This window comes from Colias eurytheme, chromosome 11 (assembly GCF_061535395.1).
Source record: "Colias eurytheme isolate Ceu_HAF_F1 chromosome 11, ilColEury1 Martin Lab GWU primary, whole genome shotgun sequence".
Classification (NCBI taxonomy): domain Eukaryota; kingdom Metazoa; phylum Arthropoda; class Insecta; order Lepidoptera; family Pieridae; genus Colias; species Colias eurytheme.
In genome coordinates, this window is record NC_142990.1 from 10,093,966 (window position 1) to 10,115,844 (window position 21,879).

The following is a 21,879-nucleotide window of genomic DNA, read 5'->3' on the forward strand; positions in this document are numbered from 1 at the left end:
TAGCACATAGGATAGTTTTTATCCCGGAAATCCCACGGGAACGGGAACTATGCGGGTTTTCCTTTGCAAACGCGGGCGAAGCCGCGGGCGGAAATCTAGTTAAAATATATGTAAAATATACGTTTCTTTCAAATTCAAAGAAGTAGGTAGGTAGGAAGCATAGAGATAATAATATTATGTAATGGTAGGAAGGTACCTATGCCTGTGCCTACTGCTTATGCACTGGAAATAGGTACAATAAAATAGGTACAGTAAATTATACAAATTAAAATGTATGTAATGTAAGAACTTTAATTAGTACGTAGTTACCTAGTACCAATAGTACCTACATTGCTATTAAAATAATGTAACAAAGTTGTTTATGTGACTGCACGTAGACATAAGAGTTTACCTATCATTTATAGTTTTATACCTAGATAAGATAAAATTTGCCGTCTATGTGTCTACGATTCTCCATAATCTTCAAAATATCATTTTGTAATGCTACATGTAAAAACTAAAAAGAATAATTTATAATCCAACAAAGATGATGCAATGCAACGTGAATAGCCGAAAATAATAATATTACCTACCTAGGTAGGTATTATGTTTTAATACTTAATACATGCATGACGTGTTACGATTTCTATAATTAGTAGGTATACCAAAAAATGAATACCTAGTTATATTGAGTATCCTAAAGTAGATGATATAATAATGTTTGTACTTTGTATGTATATGGGAATCTGAGCCATACCACGCCACACATCTTCATGGCATAACAACGAAAAAATTAACGACAAAAAATGTAAACACGTCAGCGGTGTGAGCGAGTACGCATGCGCGGCTCTAGAACCACAACAACGCACTCGCGGGGGAAAGAGCGTGGGGCAAGGGGTAATGCGATGTACGCCGCGATCTGCCGATGTCGAAGACCGAACCGGCGATTCTTCAGTTGGATTTCAGAACATCGAACGGGCGGGCGTGTGTAGGATGGAGCGCTAACGACACCAGTAATTTTTAATTCCGCCTTCTAACAGTGTTTGTTTATACCTTCCGGCACGTTTTCCGTAAATCCTTCTCGACGGTGGTGCTTTATCAACTTTTTAGTTTCGGCGTTTATTTTCCATTATCTTCAACAAAGCGCCGTTCCGATTTCTCGTCGAGAAGGCGGCCGCACAAGTTTGAAAGCGGCTTTTCAAGAGTAGTACCACCTACTCGATAATTTTGTTGTCGTTGTATATTCAGGAAAATATCAATATCAAAATGGTGAAAAAGATCTCAGAAGAAAGTGTAGATAGCGGTAAGTTTAATGAATTATTTCTTTATGCTTTAATTTGTTTCCGCACTACGGGATTTTTATGTTTGTTTTCGATTGTTGTAATTTCATTCTACCCGCTGCATATTTTGTCGAACGATTTTTTTATCTTATATTCTTATAAGAAAAATAATCATACATGTAAAAAAGTTATTGATAAACTTGTACAATCTCTTACTTTGCATAATTTCGACCGGTTTCCGATCTTTGACTAACGCGTAGTAGCTGGCGTCATCTTTTAGATTGGTGCTTTTAAATTGCCTATTTATAAACACTTTATTCGTAGAATTGTTGTATTTATTGTAATATGTGTGTATTTGAAATAGCGTTGGAGAGCGTTGTTTTGTAGTCATTTGGTTTATATCTTATCAGCATGTATTTGATGATAATTGATAAGTAAGATTGCAGTAATTCCAAAATTTTTGTATTTAAAACATACCCAGTAACAATCTTATTTTTATGGGATTTCGTGTATTCAAATGGTTTGAATATGGTACACACGTGGGATTATAATGTATTTTGTAGATAAAGGTTGTAAACCTGACCACAGGCACTGAAAATTGCATGCAACATTTTACGTTACAGTGACGCAAATCTTTGCAGTAATTCTATTTAGAAATCCTTGAAATGAGCTTTCGTGGCCAGTTATGGATATTACCTATAGTCCAGTCTGTGGGGAAATGTAAAAGCCTCTGCTCTACAAAAGGTGGCGTAGAAAATGTTTTGAAACAATATTGTTTAGGTATGAAAGGTTAATAAAAATCCAAGTTTTCGACCTTGACGGACCCAGGCGCTAGCCGCCATCTTGAATTAAAGGTGCTAAAATTAGGTATATTTTAAATAACTTCTCAATTGTTTACTAAATCACAAAAGTGTCTATGAGGGGTTCAAAGAAGACAAAATTACCTACATTTTTTTCATACATGATTATTCTGTAAGTCTTAAAGGTAAAAAGTTACAAGCGACGGAAATAATAATATTTACAGAAATCATATAATTTTAATTTTGTTTAAAAATTGTGCAGCAATCTTTTTTTATTCTTTTTGATGGGCCGGGCTGGTTAATGGTGGCTTCTTCATTATCGTCGCTGAAATTTTCTGTTTCATTGTCTGTATTTTTAGTTTCCAACCATGAAATTTCGTCGATTAAATTTACTTTTTATTGATAACTTTATGAATCGTTCATATCGGATATCTTCTAAGGATTCCTTATCCATGTCCCCTCCGTAAAAAGTTACTAGAAAGCGTGCTCCAGCGTCTTCGATTTCTTCTGGTCATGTTGACGAAATTTCATGGTTGGAAACTAAAAATACAGACAATGAAACAGAAAATTTCAGCGACGATAATGAAGAAGCCACCATTAACCAGCCCGGGCCATCAAAGAGAATTAAAAGATGATAGCTGTACAATTTTTAAACAAAATTAAAATTATATGATTTCTGTAAATATTATTATTTCCGTCGCTTGTAACTTTTTACCTTTAAGACTTACAGAATAATCATGTATGAAAAAAATGTAGGTAATTTTGTCTTCTTTGAACCCCTCATAGACACTTTTGTGATTTAGTAAACAATTGAGAAGTTATTTAAAATATACCTAATTTTAGCACCTTTAATTCAAGATGGCGGCTAGCGCCTGGGTCCGTCAAGGTCGAAAACTTGGATTTTTATTAACCTTTCATACCTAAACAATATCGTTTCAAAACATTTTCTACGCCACCTTTTGTAGAGCATAAATACCTACAGACTGGATTACTAGTCGTGAGTCATAAAGCGTGCCGGAGTCTTATAAAGACTAAATAAATATCGTCTTATGTAATAAAAAGTTGTTTTTATGTTCATGATAATTATTATCCGTTGCTCTAATGCAAATAGCACTAACGAATAAATAAATCAATCACATTTAGTTGCAAATTTATAATATTTTCTGCTAGTTATCTTCAATGAGATCAATACGCCTATTAGCTATACATATTACCTACATACTAGATTTCCGCCCGAGGCTTCGCCCGCGTTTTCAAAGGAAAACCCGCATAGTTCCCGTTCCCGTGGGATTTCCGGGATAAAACCTATCCTATGTGTTAATCCAAGTTACCCTCTATATGTGTGCTAAATTTCATTGTAATCGGTTCAGTAGTCTTTACGTGAAAAAGTAACAAACATCCATACATCCATACATCCTTACAAACTTTCGCCTTTATAATAGTAGGTATAAAGATTCGGTACCTAAACAAATTGTTAGATTTGTAGAGATTTGTGTTCTCTAAATTGATATAGGTAGGTACCTACCTACCTATATCAATTTATGAGATATACCTATACGTAGCAGTTCCTGCTGCAAATTATCAATTTAAGTAGGTATACAATGATTGACCATATAAGTATCATGATGAACGGATAACTTGTTGAATACAACTGAATTTGATACAATTTAAAATAACAAAGTTCACGTTAGTGCGGACTGCGGACGTTGACCGATTTCGTAACGATATGATATTTTGAAACGTCTGTGCATGTGTTTGTAAATACAAAATGTAAATATTGCTAAATGAGTTTACCACAATACTCAAATTTCATTTATCATGTGTTATTAAAACTTAATATATACCTACGTAGAAGTTTTTAATTTTTATTACGCTGCTGTTTTAAATAAGTTCATAAATTATCAACTTTAATGTTTCTGTTTTATCAGGTTTCGATAAAAACGCGTAGTTTTAACGTGTTTTCTAGCAATGGAACGTTGATTTGCTATGTCGAGTCGGTTAATTTTATGCAATTTCATTATTCTCACCATTTAATTCCAACATGGCCGCTGGAGCGCGACGCCCCGTTCATTGTCAAGGTCACCTAACACCAAACTGCGCACTAAGCTTGTGTAAATAGCTATAAGTACATACGTGGCACATACTTACAGACTGCTACATACTGTCTATAAAAGTGCCTATTTACAATGCAAAGCTAAGCGTTTGAACACAAATGAGCCGTTTATCAAGTCTGTGATAATGTACCTACGGGAATATAAAAGATAACGTGGTTTATTTTTATCTTTTGAACGAGGTTTTGCAAAAGTCTGAATTATTGGATATTGTTTAAAATTCTGATACTGTTAACTTTAACTGCGAAGATCGTGTTTATAAAATAGCATAAACATCCAAATATTATTAAAAATTACAAGTTACTTGTTAGTTTACTTTGGATGCAATTCACATGTGAAATAAACTGAAACTACAATTAAATTAATGAGCAACCTTGACCGTTACGAAATCTACAGCTGGCTATAGTAATAAGCCCACCCCCTCGCTAGTTTCTACCCCTTTGTAAATCGATTCTCGTGCGAAGTAGTATTTGCATACCAACTGTAAGCAGTTGCTTCAACGATACAGGTATATGTTCATCTAAATATAGGCAATGCAGGTTATACTTATTAGTTATTACAAACTGCGTTTTTCTTTATTGAATTACTCTATGTAGGTACTATGTAGTTGTTCAAACAAAAACATATTATATCTTCGTAGTGAACAGTATTAACAGATACTCTACTGGAGTGAAAAAATAGTTTAAGGGTGCCCCAAAAGCGAGAAAGGACGTTAAACTTTTAACATCTGTTTGTTATTTGGTGCCAGACCTAGTTGGCAAAATGTTTGACAACGTTTGTCGTTAACTACCCACAGAGTTACTGCTGTACAATATGATCTGCGTAAACGCAAATATTAGTGTCAACTGTCAACGCAAATCGTTCTTGTTAAAAGGCACATGTATTCTTGAACAGGTTACATAACAGAAAAGCACAAACTACAAAGCATAGAATACCTATATCTGTACTAGGGCATGCAGAACCGAGTCCGGTTCCAAGTTTCTGAAACCCGGTTCCAAATCGACCTCAGAACCGGGTAGAACCGGGTTACCCGGTTCTTTTATAATACCTCGGACAAAAATACGAAATTAAACAAAAGTAACTGTTAAAGTACCTGATGGGCCTTTTATTTTACGCGGCTTGTGTCTTATTTTATTAAATTAATAAAGAAACAAAATTTCAATACTTCTCTTTATTTATCATAGTACCTTGTTATCATATAAACTTAAACCTTACATACACACATATAAACTTAACCTTATCATTAACTGCAAACTGCAAAGCAAAAAACCAGCCAAGTGCGAGGCGGACTCGCGCTCCGAGGGCTCCGAACAAACCTATTTTTTATAATGTTGTAACTTTAAAATATATGTTTCTAGCAATTTTTCCTTTATCTGTGTTATAAGACGTTACTGTTACCAAATTTAAAGGCTCTGTGTTCATGAGAAGTACCCTGTAGGTTTTGAGTCCTATGCGAATGTCGAAATTTGCGAAAATTTTCAGCATTTACGGCTGTATCTTTTGATGCGTTGGCTTGTGAGTTTGACTTTTTCACAGCATCAAGGGACCGAAGACTTGAGTATTCGATATAAATTTCAGCTTGATACCAAAAACAAAAACATGACTGAACATTATATGAAACAGTAAAATCAACAGCTTTTCAAATTCACGACAAATCTACTTAATAAAAATATTTCAGTAACCTAATTTTTGTCATTTTCGAAGCCTAATTTTTTTTGGTAATACAACCGTAGGAAACTTTATAGCACATCATCTAAGGTAGACAACCAATCAGAGCCACGCTTGAGGCGTGGCACGAAAATTCGCGATGCACGTGAGTCTGACGTTGCCAGATAGAATAAATTTGTTAAAATAATGCAGCAAAATATAAATAAAACTTTATATTTTAATATTTTGGTCGGAACCGGGAGAACCGGGTTTCATACTATTCAGACCCGGTTCTCAAGATCATCAAAAAACCCGGGTTTACCCGGGTTTTTCGGAACCGGGTAAACCCGGGTGCATGCCCTAATCTGTACCTTAGCCCGGGCACACATAAATTCGTTGTTCTTTCTTTACACCTATATTTTGAATTTTACCATAACTTCATTGTTTAAGGAGAAAATATCTTATTTGAAAGGACTCTCTTGAAGTCTGTAGCATTTTATTTTTAGGTTTAAAATATACATATACCGTCTTACCACAAAAAACTTAAGACAGGGTTTAACTGCTGGTTTTCTTTAACCCATTGAGCCCCGAACGGCCCGATCGGTCCACAAGCACGACACAATAGATTTTCTATTATGTCTGTGATTCCGGGGAGTTATTACAGATCCCTGGTTTAAAGTTAGACTGTGTTTAAATTGTTTTGTGGTATAAGAACAATTATATTTAATCGGATTTTTATTGTGTCAATAAAATTGAAACTAAAGAAAAATGTAAGGTTGGTACTGTGCAATAGCTACAGTTCAATGCATTAAAGTGAGATTAGAAAGTAGAAATCAGTACGCCGTTGCCAGGGCGAAATACCTTGTCGTAAGCAAATTAATAATTTATAAAAATTATTTTGCAAGTAAAAGTATCTACTATAGATGATACTCCATTCAAATAAATAAGTAATTTGATTGCACTAAATTGGGAAAATTTTCTCATTACAAAGTTGACTGTTGATGTACAATTCAAAAAATATTTGGGTAAAATTTAGAGTAGTTCAGTCTCGATAGATTTAGGTTTTATTTAGGCAGACATGTTTTGTAATGATTGGTGTAGTTTCTACGTAATCAACCGCCACGTGGTGAGCTTACAGTCGTACATAACTATCACGCGGTGGACATGTGAGGCATTATGTGTTTTAGATAGACCTTAAGCTGAGTATTCACTCTTGACCAGACAAAACAGTATAATGTAATACTTTATCTGGTCAATAGTGAATCTTAGACTAATTCGCACATGCGAACGGAAACCAAACCAATGGAAATAATTCTTGCTAAATTAGCGAACTAATAATCTAAAAGAAACATAAATTACTATTATTTGTACCATAACATATTATTTAGCACTATTATGATTTATTATTAGAGTCATGCAACATGCAACCATAATATTGTGATAGTAAGAGTTGCAAAACACTTGACCTCTGTTATGTTCTTGGCATTTGATGTGAAAGTAATCATTCTCTTCCCCATTAAACCTATATTTTATGTCTCCGATAAATAACTTCAATGTCTTGATTGTGGGGTTTGTACGAGAGATTAATGACTATCGGAAATTGTGATATGTTGATCTTATAATCAGTATAACATAATCATTTACAATATTCCAATTTCTAGTCGATATAACATTCATAAAGCCCCAAGAAATACAAAGCGTAAATGAAATAATTTAACACGTATTATTGATATTGATATCTATAGAAATTTAAAGAATTTTTGGCAAACTATCTCATGCGTTTGACACCAATAATCTTGAATATTGACCTCATTCGGCGAGATAAGTCTCCAGGTGATTAAGTACTTTATCTTTTATATCACATATTGCAAATATTTGATGTAAAACAAATTGTGCCAAATACCACCATTTTGCTCACCTTTTAAAATATCCGAAATAGCTCATGTGGGTAATTTTAGATATTTTTATTATATTATGATTTGTACCATACATTTAATGTTTTAACTTTTAAATTTTAATGTTTCAAAATTGTTTGTGATCTACTCTATTTTCATTATTCACTGTCCGACTCTACGATAATACATTGACCGAAGATTTGGCGAGTAAAATCGTTAAATATTCCCAAGGTGATACGTGGGTGGTGTTCTTAACGAGATAAGAACTGGGTTTCTGTATCACGCAGAGTGACGTTTTTAGATTTTGTTCTAGCCTGACGCATAGTTAACACGAATTTCCTGATTCCACTAAGAAGTATTAGATTGATATGGTTATATCATGTCTGAGAATAGGACGGAAGCTAATAGTTTTATACCCCAAACATGAATATTGCGGATTAATACGAATAGTAAAAGATTTCAAGAAACATTAATAGAATACATGTACTCTGAAAGTACAAACATATTATTTTTGGACAGGAAGCAAAAAGCTACGATGCTTAATGCTCATCACCTTAATTGTATTTTTTGCGTTATGTATACTAAAGAAAGTAAATTGAATCGTATAGGAACAATAACAATTGTTGGCTAATTAATTCAGTCCACAAATAGATCTATTGGTATATTAACTAAGTAGATATACTTGTAAACAGGAAGCACATTGAAATGGTGACTGTAAGTGGGCGTGCCTACGGCCTGATTGTGACAATCGCGATTTTATTGCGCGTTTGCTATTATATGTATCCTGTTTTGTATGAATTACAGCGACCAATGGTTTTATGCTAATTTCCCCTGTTTTTTATTCGTCTAGAGACCATAGTTGTTTGACGGTTACGTCATGTGTTATCGATGACCAGGGAGGCCCGTAGCGAGGTCAGTTGTAATTAGCGATTAAATTTCGAGTCTGTTTTGACAACATGTGCTCATACCAAAGTTTGAAGCACGAAACTTTATACTAACTGCGGATATTATTGCAATAATTTTGTAGTTAAGGACAAAACATACAAGTTTTAGTTGATGTTCGAAGTTCGAGAACTAATATATACAAAGTTTGGTTATTAAATTGATATAAAAAGTCCTAAGACATAAAGAGGAATAGTGATATAAATAACCTGTGCCAAAGCAAAAAACTAATTTAAAAAGATTTGATTAGGTCGCGCCCCTTATGAGTTTCGATTACTTACATCATACAACCAAAAGTGTTATTCATATTTGTTTATACTATTTAATAAGTTCAAAACGGTAAAGGAATGTGTCCTTTGAGTCAAAGCAAGTAAAACAGCATTGTTAGTAAATACAACACGTTACACGAGGCATAAATACTATCGATACAATATTGGCATAATTATTCGCTTATCGCATAAAATTAATGGTAAATGGGACTAAATTATTAAAAGTCACGCAACGGCCTTAATGTTCTATTACAAGACTTGTGTTAAAGTGAACTAGTAATTGATTAACGATTTAATCAATGTTTCAATTTTTTTCTATGAATAATATTTAAAGTAATATTGTAAGAAAACTATTGTTTCATTGTTATCAAACCTTTTTCCATTTAAACCAACGTTCATGAAAGCACATTTTTGTAATTGTTAATACCTATAATCTATATGAATAACATTGTTTTCTACAAAGCAGTAATAGCTTCACAGTTTGCATTGCTTTTGAATCATTATAAGTTTATATCTTTTGTTATGTTGTACCTTCTACACGAAATAAAGCATATGCGTTCATTGTTATTCAAGCCCGTATCTTCTTTTGAAACAAAGACAGCTAGTAGGTGATGCATGTCGTTAATTCTTGTAGAGGTTTTTGGATTTATACGTATAAAATAAAAGTAAGTAATTCAATACTTTTGTATGTAGAAATCTTGAAGAGTACGTACGTCGCTCAGTACAAGATATGATCTGCTTTTTGATTTCTTTGATACTTTCTCATATTATTTACAAATAATACTAAACTAAACTTGTATCTAATTTGATTGAAACACTCATAAACATGTTAAAATAGAGAACTTAATGACGATGTTTATTATTTAAAGGGTACACGTCTAACATTGAGACGAAGCTATTAAAGAGTGTGTTTGCTTGAAATTAGAATCTATGACTATGGCCCTGCAGTCGAGTGAACGCGTAACGTAGGTAGGCGCTCGGCGCATACGCAGCGGTGGGCGCGGCTATGGGTCGTTGAACCGCCTTTGTTTGCCAACTCAGCTGCAGTCACGTATCAGAATATTATCATTTGTGACGGCCGCTACTCGTTGATACAAATAGCTAATTGTTCGAGGGAACGATGAAATCAGGCTGAAAATTGTAAACATCTGTTTTAACAGATGTCGTGACGCTTTGTGTTAACACACGAGAGAAAATTATCCCGTCATGTAATAGCTTAGGTCGGGATAGTCAACGTTAATATTAGACATGGAACTGAAAACAGTTATTTGTTTTTTCCGAGCATCATAAAATATACTTTTTAAACAGTGAATCATTTCGTAATATAACGCACCAAATAATAATGTATTGTGTTTCAAGTTTTAAAATGAAAGTTTTACACAACAGAGCAGATACTCGTTACAATATGACGAGAATGGTTTGGAAATAAATACAGGGATTTAATATTCCAACTCGTATACGGTGAAACCACAAAAACAATGGCCCAACGCAGAAAGCGGTGAGAGCTATCGACACTTATTGTTTTCGATACACGCATAGGATACACGTAAGGTAACCCTAAACATGTACCGATGATAAAATGGCTGCGAACTGTGGCTGTGCGATTTGAAATGGTAACAGGTTTGCTTATTACCGCGCATAATTTACAAGAAGTAGGTACATAATGACAATCATCTTCCATCGTGGTCCGTGGACATTAACACGAACTGCATTGAAACTTGAAAGTATGCGTATTCAATGAGAATTTCATAATTAAACTGTTAACATGTTTATGTATTGGTTTGATTTTGTTATTTAAATGGTCTACTTTAATTATGATTTTTTTAGAGATAGGTACGAGTTTGTAAAAATTCTTAAGTTTCCAAGATTTGTGAAAACGGTGAAAGTTGGACGAAAGTTTAGATGGCAATTATGTTAAAAGTCTACTCCTATGCCAAATGACAAACAAATAGACTGTGCTGTGACTCGCGATTATATCTCACTATAATTGTGCTGACGCGACGTCCGCGTCGCCAGTAACAGTTAGTTAAAACTAAAAAGTAAAGAGTATATAGACACTTTATGTTCTAAATCGGTAAAGGCGTAGTGTGGTAAGGGGCACATGAAAACATCTGCTCACCACTCCGTCGTTAATCGTTTATTCCATAACTATTGCAATTGGATTATATCTGCAGTCGCGTGATTGCATAGACAGTGCACGTTTACCAAGAAAAGCAGATAATAGCGTAACAGTCTATTTGCGGTAAAAGGACGAGTTCTTAATTAAGTTTGTTTGTGGTCCAGTAAAACATGTACTAACCTAGAGTTTCAACTAAAATTCTATAAATGTCTTATAATATTCAACCAATGTGTTCAATGTCTATTTCAGCGTTCGTGTTTTATTTTTACATAAATGTTTATACGGCTACTATCTATAAATTTTTATCGACCTCGTTCAAAGTTTCAATAAGGTCTTCTATTTTTGTTTTATGGATCTACTGGCTAGTTTCAATTTACCAAAATTAAGCATGAGATTTATCTTTCCTGTAATCGATTTAACCTTACAGAATGCCATATACAATTTCGAAAGTTTGTTATCCGTGTTTGAAGTTTGTGTAGGAACATAAGCATCGGGTGAGGTGTTCCCTTGATCGAATTTCAAACGCCATACCTATATAATTGGTTAGATGAATAGAACCAGAATTACAAGAAACAAAACAAACAATTTACGAGTTCGAAATTCGTTACAAATAGTCTTATATCCCTTCTTTATTTATAAACTCATTGTTCGTGTTGCGATTGTTTTCATTCAATGTTTGTTATCACTCGCTGCTAATTAAAGCTCTTTCTTGTTCATAATTTCGCGATTTCTTCGTCTCCTAATGTATCCTAACGGTAGCAAGCTAGAGTAAACATGCAAAAGAAAATAAACAAAAAAAATTAATTCATAACCCTCGAATAAGTTCTTCGTTTGTCCTTATCCAAACTATAATCTAATTCTCTACAAATTACATACAAATCCAAACAGCTGTTTTTGCGACAAAGAGAAACAAACATATACATCCGTGCATTCTTACAAACGTTCGCAATTATGTTATGTATAAGTTTACTTATTATAATATTTGTAATAGTAATGGCTGCCACACACGCTATGGTACATCTGACAGGCACATATATACCTGTATGGTAAACCTGTAAGCTGTGACCTAAGCGTCTATAGTTTACAATAACTAATGTTTAGTTTGTCTTGCTCCAGGCGTGGGTCGCGGCAGCAGTCAGTCAGGCAGCGAGCGCGAGACGGAGGAGGTTGTGAGGGGCCCGGAGGCGTCAGCGCCGGTGCCGATCCCCGACAGCGAGGAGCTGCAGCGCCGCAAGGAAGAGGCGCGCAGGAAACGCCGCAGGAAGAAGCGCTCCGGCAGCTCGGTGGTCACATCGTGTTTCCAAGGTGTGTGCATGTGAAACTAGTCCCTATGTTATATAGTTGGTAGCGTTGTGACTGTGGGCTACATCGTGGATACAAGGTTATACGGGCCTAACTCCTATGTGTTGGTCTTAGAGCATCTTTGTGTGTAGGTAGATGTAGAATGCAAAAATAGATAATACGAGTGGTATTAGGGTAGGGTAGGTAACTATTAGGTAGTAAATGCGGTAACATTTGTGTGTGATCATCGTTTCCTCGTGGGTGTGGCAATAATAAATAATAATCATTTGAGTAGTTCTGCAAGATTTTAAGATAGAATAGCCAGTAAATATATTTAAATATAAAATATAATCATATTTATGGTACCTCGACATCCGTAATAGGTAATTATTATTTATTGATATCCTCGAAGTGTTAATATGTCGGGAAATAATAAAATTAAATAATAATCTTCTCGAATTGGCATAACATATTTATTACGATATGCTGTAAATTCTAAGATAAACAAATAACTTGAATGAATGTCAAGTTAAGCTCATAACTTGTGTGTAAATACATAATGAATCATTGCTAAAAATGAATCTTATATACATACATATATGCAAACGGAAAATAAGATTTGCTTAAATGATTTACATATTAACACGCTCAAACATATAATTTTAACCATGATTCCTGTCGCGGTTTTACTCGTGTTCTTTATTGAAATCGATTTTTTTGTTTATAAATAAGGTTGTTCTTGTAACACCTCAGCCACGTTCAAAAATAAACTAAGAGTTATATTTGGAACAACAAACACTTTTATAAGAATAAACTTCTCTCGGAGCTTTTTATGGTTCGTAATTTTTGGAAATTTATTTCAACGTCTACATCAATATTTTTAGTCAAAAACCGTCACAATGTACTCAAGAAGCAAGTTCATTTGAAAGGGTCACTGGCGTTGCAATGTGATAACAATGGCAATAAAATATTTGTTTTACAGCTACCCGCCTTAATTGAAATGTTTTCATACGTTCAAGGTTAACTTTATTTGTGCCGCGGATTATGTGCACAATTTATATTATCATTGTCATAATGTAACTGGTTTTGTGATGTGATGATACTGGTTCTTTAAAAACATTCAATTAAATAAAAAAAATATGTTTAGTTTTATTTTTGTAGAAATTAATTGTGTTTATGGACACTATTGTTGTCACAAAGGAAAGTCGTCAAAGACGTTTCTTAAACAGTAAATAATTATTTGAAAACAATCTTCGTATCGGAGGCCAACTTAATTGAATTATATGAACAATTGGCACTAATCCATAAACATCACGCTAGCACTGACGAAGCGAAAACGTCGACGAACTAAATTTGCATATTAATCGAACAAAAGTCCAAAGCAAGTAGAATTTAGATTGCTATAGTACCGTTTTATATTCCACCCTAACTATCTAATGGCTACCCTTTGTTGAAGCCGTTTAATTCCCCTTTATTTATTACTGTACTTAAATGAAAGACTGCCCTTTCATGTACGTACTTATAATGTTTTGAACCAAATTAAAATCGGCTTGTTCAAGGATATTTGGTGCGTCAGTATTGATTTAGTTTTTCAGTTCTTTTTGGATGATCTTAACATGGTCTTTGTAGAATACCCGATACTTAAAAGCTTGAAAGTTTGATCAGCGCAAGCAACATTAATGAATGACACCCTGTACTGCTTTTGAGCTGAAGACATCGTCTAGTGTCCCATATTCCTCTGTAGATCTATACTAATAATTAATATTATAAAGCTGAAGAGTTTGTTTGTTTGTTTGAACGCGCTAATCTCGGGAACTACTGGTCCGATTTGAAAAATTATTTATGTGTTAGATAGCCCATTTATCGAGGAAGGCTATAGGCTATATGTCATCACGCTACGACCAACAGGAGTGGAGCCACGGGGGTGAAACCGCGCGGAGCAGCTAGTTGTAGAATATTCTTTCACACATATTCATTTATTCCTTTTTAGACTTGTACAAGTTAACCGGCGAGGTGCTCGGCGAAGGCGCGTACGCCTCGGTACAAACATGCGTGAACATCTACACGGGCCAGGAGTTCGCCGTCAAGATCATCGACAAGGTGCCGGGGCACGCCCGCGCCCGGGTCTTCCGCGAGGTGGAGACCTTCCACTACTGTCAGGGCCATCCGAATATAATCCAGCTCATTGAATTCTTTGAAGACACCGACAAGTTCTATCTTGTCTTTGAAAAGGTGAGTGTCGTAGACTGTAGTGAATTTTTTTTTTTAAAACTGACTTATAAAACTGAAATACTGACAAATAGCTTACCACATCTTCGCATACTAGGCGCGCAAGTCAAGCAGTTCCTTATAGCTATTCCATATAGTATTACATCAGATCTTTCTTTTGATTTATCTTTCTTCTTACAAGTTAGTTGTTCCATATAGTAATAAAAAAAAAACACCTTGCAGTTTTCAGTTAGCTTAGTGATAGGATATGTGAATGAACGGAAACATTATTATCACATTGGGGCTATTGTAAATAATTTGTTATCAAATAAACAATATAAACAACAATCGATCATACATAATGCAGGTAATCAATGACGAATATTCTTTATCGGGAAAATACAACAAAACAATAATATTTGTATACGTATTATTTGTTGGAAAGTAGATTGGATTATAAGAAATTCGATGACAATGATATTTGTCGATAAAGATGTATTGATTGTGTCGTCTGTCGTTTGTTGACGTCAGCTACGTTGCGGATAGTGTAACAATATTCTAGAATGTGATTTAAATTAAATGCATGAAAATGTAAGTGTTTATTAATTAAATTGACTAGTGCATTAAATAATTCAGTAATTGAGATACTTTGAAAAAACAAAAGAAATAAAACAAAACATTGTTTACTTAATAGAAAAAAAAAGTAATTGTAACATCTATATACACCGCAAGTAGAACAAAAAGTTAAACAAAAATAATAGATATAAGCTAATTGAATAAGGCAAAAGAACCACGCTCGACTACAAAGTAATACAAAATATATTCAGAGTACAGTTAATGTTTTCCAAAATTATATGCAGGATCGGTTAAGTTACACAAACAGGAACAAATATTGAATTCCTATCATGTTTAAAGGGTGGCACTATGGTAGCATGCTAAGTGGCGACACAAGCAAATCTCATTAAAATTGAATACATCAGATTTAACTTGTAAGGCCTCTGGTAACCAGAGCATCGATATTCACCGCGTCATATTACAATGTTGCAATTTTTCATACTCAGCACGCTTGAATGCCTTTGGACCTTACCTTTTGGACATACATACTTGTTTAACACTAAACAAATAATTGAATAGTAAAAAATTAAAATTAAAAGGCAATGACTTTATATATAATGGGTTGTTGAATTGAAAAATGCTCACAATAAAATGCAATTTTGCAAGTACTACATATATTAATTGAAGTAGGTATTATAAGAAACTAAAGTGCCATCCGACTGCGGAAAATAATAATCGGCTAAAAATAACAGTTGCCGTTCTGATGAAAATATTTGTAAATATTTTTTTATGATAAGGAAGTAGCTACGAAGCAGCTGTGATTAAATTGATGGGTTTATCAATGTTTGGATAGAGAGGTCAACGTTTGCGCAAGTAGGGGTTACGCGATCATCTCATGATTTACTTGTATATTATTTTTAATGTAAACATTTATCAGTTCATACCAGATATCGTTGCTTACTAAAAATAATTTATATGACGTGGATAGCAACACTTTAAATTTAAGGCAAAGAAACCTTATTTATGTCCAAGAAAATGATTAAATGAATACTGTATTAGCAACTAAGATGTTTAAGGTCTCTGGATCAAGGTAGGTAGCATAATATTACTACTTACTAGATTAAACTGTATACGATAAACAATGAATTGAAATTTAAACATATCTATTCCAAGGCTACATTACATTTAAATATTCATTAATTCTAAGAATCAATAAAAACATCTCTAATATAAAACATTTATGGAAATTGTTACATTAGCCAGTCGTTCACAAGTAGATCTATTGATAATAATAATAATAGATATATAAGAGCATTATCATTAATTACTTGTCCATACAAGGTAGTTTCCTAGTTTCCTCTTTGTGCAATAGTGTTGACAATAAATTAGATGTTCTTTTAATATATTTCTTACATTTATAACATCAGTAGGTATGCGTCAATGCGTAAACGTGGCGTCAGCTTAATTGGATTTAATATTAATTAATCAAACAAAACAAAAAAATATTTAAATCAGCTGAGTCATTTTCGAGTTTAGGTCAGACTAACGGATATTAATTATATGTATTATTCTTGATTACGTATTTAATTTTCGCATTTTACATTGTGTTTGAATAAATAAAACTTTAATTGCATATATGTGTTAATTTTTAAACAAAAGCAATTGAATAATATAATCACCATATTTTTTTAAAAAGTATTTGTGACTTATAAAATAATTATGTAGGTGCTTGCTACACTTTAAAATACCATGTTACAATGGTACCCACACACATAAATCTACCCATATAGTTTACCCACATATTACAGCATACATACAGGAAATCTATGACGCCCTCTCAAGATCCCACAAGTTCTATATATGTAGCCTTCCTTACAGATCAACGGCGGCCAGCTCCTTTCGCGCATACAGGAGCACCAATTCTTCTCAGAGCCGCAAGCTGCGGAGATAGTGCGGGAGATAGCGAACGCACTGCACTTCCTCCACGGCAAGGGCGTGGCCCACAGGGACCTGAAGCCCGAGAACATTCTGTGCGTGTATCGGGACAGGCTCTGCCCGGTGAAGATATGCGACTTCGATCTGGGCAGCGGTATAAGCTTCACGTCGAGCCTCGCTAGCCCGCTGGCCACGCCTCAATTGATGACACCGGTGAGTTTTCAACATATGAATGAAACAAAACTCAGAAATTGTCAATTACCTAATTAAAACACTGTTTATTTCATATACTGACTGTTCACACACTTGACTGTCTTATTTAGAAAAATATTACAAAAAACCCTGTTATTAAAACATACTTATTTATAATTTGAAAATTGACTTATCTCCACACTAGGATTTCCTATGTTGTGTGTGACAATAACTTCTAAATGTTACTAGTGTAGAAATAAGCACAAAAAATTGTTTTCACAAAGTTTTATCGCATAAAAAACATGAAATAACGTCGTGTTTTTAACCCCAACATATCTTGTTAACCTCAAAGCTAACATGTGTCATATTGCTAAATTCGGTAAATTACTCGTACTCATATTTGGTAGCTGCTAATCATGATGATAAGTGAATAATTTTATTATGGAATATAAACATTAATTGACTTGTTTATAGCATGATATTGTTCACATAATTACATGAAATGATTTTAAAAAATAAAGTAAAGGTATTAAATATGACAGTTAGTTGTGTTTACAAAACTGTATTCAATACAGTTAGAAGCTGAAAGTTTTTGTTCAAAGTTGAGCTATTTATTATCTGTAAACATTTTAGAATGTTGATAAAACATCGAAAGCTAGAATGTTTGTGTAAAGAATAAGTAAGCATCAAGGTTGAAATATCAAATGAGGTCAAATTGTGCGAGATAGCAGTCATTTAACAATTGATTCATGAATAATTTACAGAGTTATTGTCAGTAAATGTGGGAGGTTTTTTTTAAAACAGATAATTCTAACCACAAAATATATTATTTAGGTTTAATACAAGTTTAAAAGTAACAATGTTCGCAATCAAATGTTTGACATATTTTATTTTCTACATTCAGTCAGTACTGTAATTTTAATAAGATCATTGATTAAATTCAAAACTATATATAAGTAAAATTTATTATATTTAAATAAACTTAAAACGTCTAAATGTCTGTTAGGTCCACATTTCATAAGTACAAACCCTTAATTATTTTTGAAGTGAAAACGTTTTTAGCGGCGTTGAGCACTTTTTCTGTAATGGGTATAAAATCTTAAACTCGCGTCTGGACACGTGACCTGATCGAAAAAGCGTAAGACGGATGGATATCAAACATGCTCAACGTTAATAATCAAGTTTTCACTTCTGCCGGCACTCCCGGAGTGCGTGCAACCCGTCTTTTTAGGGTTCCGTAGCCAAAATGGCAAAAACGGAACCCTTATAGTTTCGTCATGTCCGTCTGTCCGTCTGTCCGTCTGTCCGTCTGTCACAGCCGATTTACTCGGAAACTATAAGTACTACAGTGATGAAATTTGATGGGAATATGTGTTGTATGAACCGCTACAAAAATATGACACTAAATAGTAAAAAAAAGAATTGGGGGTGGGGCCCCCCATACATGTAACTGAGGGATGAAATTTTTTTTTTCGATGTACATACCCGTGTGGGGTATCAATGGAAAGGTCTTTTAAAATGATATAAAGTTTTCTAAAAAACATTTTTCTTAAAGTGAACGGTTTTTGAGATATCAGCTCTCAAAGTCGTAAAAAGTATGTCCCCCCCCCTCTATTTTTATAACTACGGGGTATAAAATTCTAAAAAAAATAGAGGTGATGCATGCTAATTAACTCTTTCAACGATTTTTGGTTTGATCAAAGTATCTCTTATAGTTTTTGAGATAGGTTGATTTAACTGTAATTTATTATATTTGCTGCTACGGAACCCTTTGTGCGCGAGCCCGACTCGCACTTGGCCGGTTTTTTTTAATATATGTATTCCAATGCAACCAGTTCTCAAGTCTTCAAAAGTTAAAGTCTACATTTCATCTAGAATTTGCGATAATTATGCAAATGTAAATAATTTTGTCCGTTGTCACAGGTCGGCAGCGCGGAGTTCATGGCGCCGGAGGTGGTGTCGCTGTTCGCGGGCTCCGCGGCGACGCACTACGACAAGCGCTGCGACCTGTGGTCGCTGGGCGTCATCGCGTACATCCTGCTGTGCGGCTACCCGCCCTTCCGCGCCAACTGCGGCGCCGACTGCGGCTGGGAGCGCGGCGAGAACTGCCGCGCCTGCCAGGACCTGCTCTTCACTTCTATACAGGTACTGTGTATGCAGGTGCAACATGTGGCAGTTAAAAGTTCTAACTAGCTTTCTGCCCGTGGCTTTGCTCGCTTTGTTTAAAACCTATTGAATTATATATTAAAAGCTTCCTCGATGATCACAATCTAGGAAAACGCGTTCAAACCTGTTGCGTTTTGTTTAATATAGGGACAGTAAGACAGCGACAGCGACTTTGCTTTCTACTATATATTGATATAATTTTTGTTTCTCTGAAAATCTTAACATATAATAATTTCAATGTTTTGTCCACAGGAGGGCAGATATACATTCCCGGACGAGGAGTGGGCGGGCATATCGCACGAGGCGAAGGACCTGATCCGGCAGCTGCTGGTGCGCGAGGCGTCGCACCGGCTGAGCGCCGAGCGCGTGCTGCAGCACGGCTGGCTGCGCGCCGCGCGCACCGCGCCCGCCGGCCCGCTGCAGACGCCGCTCAACATTAAGCGGTGAGTGTGCACCCGACTTTGGAGTAGCTGTAGCTATAAAGCCTTGTATCCACCTGAGCATGCTCAGGCGAATGAGCGGCTCATTTGGCCCTCATTCGCCTGAGCATGCTCAAGTGGATACAAGGCTTAATGCGAACGCGCGGCGGTGAGTCTGCATGGTGCACCCGCCCTTACAGACCTAGCGAGCTATGCGGACGTGCTGATATGACAACGATATTGGATTTCGATATATACACGTTAGATGCACGTTAGTGATACGGTCACGCGCTGTCTGCAGACGATGGTTGTATTAAGCCGTAGCTATACGGCAATATCAATGTACATATGATAGATGTAATGCAATCACGTCATGTACAGCCCCTGCAGACGTTAATGAAGTTTAGACAAACAACCCATTAATCAGTTATTGCAAAGTCACACTTATCGTCAAGTGTTTAGTATACAGCGGGTTCTTTACGTAAAGACAACAAGGCATTTTTAATGCATACTTATGTATCTATAATTAATAATTATCGTAAAACCGTCCAACAGGAACATGTCGGCGCGAAACTTATCGAACTTCGCGGAGTCAGCGATGGCGGTGAACCGAGTGATACAGCAGCACTTCTCGATGAACTACTCGTATATGGAGCGGCCGCCGCTGCGCTGCACTAAGTCGTGCCAGCCAGACCGGCTCATTGAGGAGATTGAGCGGGCAGGTGCGTTGTGAATTATGACTTTATTAAAGTAGTTTCATAGACTGTGAAACTTTGACAAAGATAAAAATAATTTCCTAATTGGGTCCAATATAAAATCATTTCCTTTGAAGTGAAACTTCTTTATTGGGGTTGGAAAAAAATTTAGTGTAACATTTTTCCGTTACGCGCCATCTTGTTTTTATCCCTACCACGCGTGATTGACGTATTTCTGTAAAGTTGCATAAAGTAAATTATTTTTTGAAAAATAAGGTCATAAAGAAGTTTCACTTCTTACGTGTGTACACTAGTATGTACACGCACACATTTTTTTGAAGTTTAGTTTACAGTCAAGTCAGGTCCTTATTATAGTAAGCAGTACAGATTGTTATTAGTTTTGCTAAAAAAGTATTACAAGAAACCAAATTTACAATGTCGAGATCTTTCTTGTAATTTTATCATTTATTTTTTGTATATACATATATTGTTTTTAATAATGTTAAAAATAAGTTGGGACATTATTTTGATACAAGTTTGTCTTTCTAGGTGTGGCCTTGCAAACCATGGCGGTGAGCGGCGACTACTGCGCGCCGCTGGGGCTGTCGCCGCCCACCGAGTCGCAGCTGCTGCGGCGCCGCCTGCAGGACAAGCCGCTGCCCGTGCACTAGCCGCCGGCTGCGTGCTGGCTGCTAGCCGCTAGCCACCGGGCACGTGCTACTAGCCGCCAGCTGCCGGCTAGCCACCGGGCACGTGCTGCTCGCTGCCGGCTAGCCACCGGGCACGTGCTGCTCGCTGCCGGCTAGCCACCGGGCACGTATTGTTAGCCGCCGGCTAGCCACCGGGCACGTACTACTGGCTGCTAGACGCCAGCTGCTGGACACCGGCGGCCCGCTAGCTGCAAGCTGCTAGCCGCTAGCCGCCACCCATCGGCCATGTGCCACCAGCCGCCAGCTGCTAACCGCTAGCCACTTGTCGTTAGCCGCCTTCCGCTAGCAGTCAGCCAGCAGTCAGCCGCCGTACTAGCCAGCTGCTCCCGCGACGCCCTAGCTTCACTGAACATTGATGATAATAACTAGTGTCTGGACAGATGAAAAAATATTCATTGATTTAAACTGTTCTATGTAGACGGTGAATTGAAAATAGAAATATTATTCACTACATAATATGTAACAGTTGAAAAACTAACTGTACCTGAAATAAAAGTTCATGTGCCTTTAATCTTCTGACTTGTACCTAAACAAATAGAATGGTACTTCTACACACTGATTTTGAACACAGAAAATTTTATCCGTGATGACGCTGCAGAATAGTGAAGCTAGGGTTCTATGTATAAATGCGTCAACATCGCTACGTTGTTAGAGCGAATCTTAACTGTAGAGCATC

General features: G+C 35.7%; 1 protein-coding gene across 1 annotated transcript; it reads left to right on the plus strand.

Annotated features, from left to right (window-relative positions):
- Positions 1 to 918: 918 nt before the first annotated feature.
- Lk6 (MAPK interacting serine/threonine Lk6 kinase) lies at positions 919 to 21,194 on the plus strand. The gene is made up of 8 exons (XM_090106768.1): positions 919 to 1,282; positions 12,159 to 12,347; positions 14,314 to 14,555; positions 16,965 to 17,234; positions 19,137 to 19,358; positions 19,632 to 19,822; positions 20,354 to 20,520; positions 21,043 to 21,194. Exons 1-8 carry the CDS (start codon positions 1,246 to 1,248, stop codon positions 21,162 to 21,164), a joined length of 1,440 nt encoding a protein of 479 aa, XP_089962894.1. The 5' UTR covers positions 919 to 1,245; the 3' UTR covers positions 21,165 to 21,194.
- Positions 21,195 to 21,879: the final 685 nt, after the last annotated feature.

What these genes read in the sequence shown, in the direction of transcription:
- Lk6 (XM_090106768.1), top strand. Translation starts at nt 1,246, where the DNA reads ATGGTGAAAAAGATCTCAGAAGAAAGTGTAGATAGCG. An exon ending in AGAAGAAAGTGTAGATAGCG is followed by an intron (nt 1,283 to 12,158) that starts GTAAGTTTAATG and finishes GTCTTGCTCCAG; the next exon opens with GCGTGGGTCGCGGCAGCAGT. An exon ending in CGCCTCAATTGATGACACCG is followed by an intron (nt 17,235 to 19,136) that starts GTGAGTTTTCAA and finishes CCGTTGTCACAG; the next exon opens with GTCGGCAGCGCGGAGTTCAT.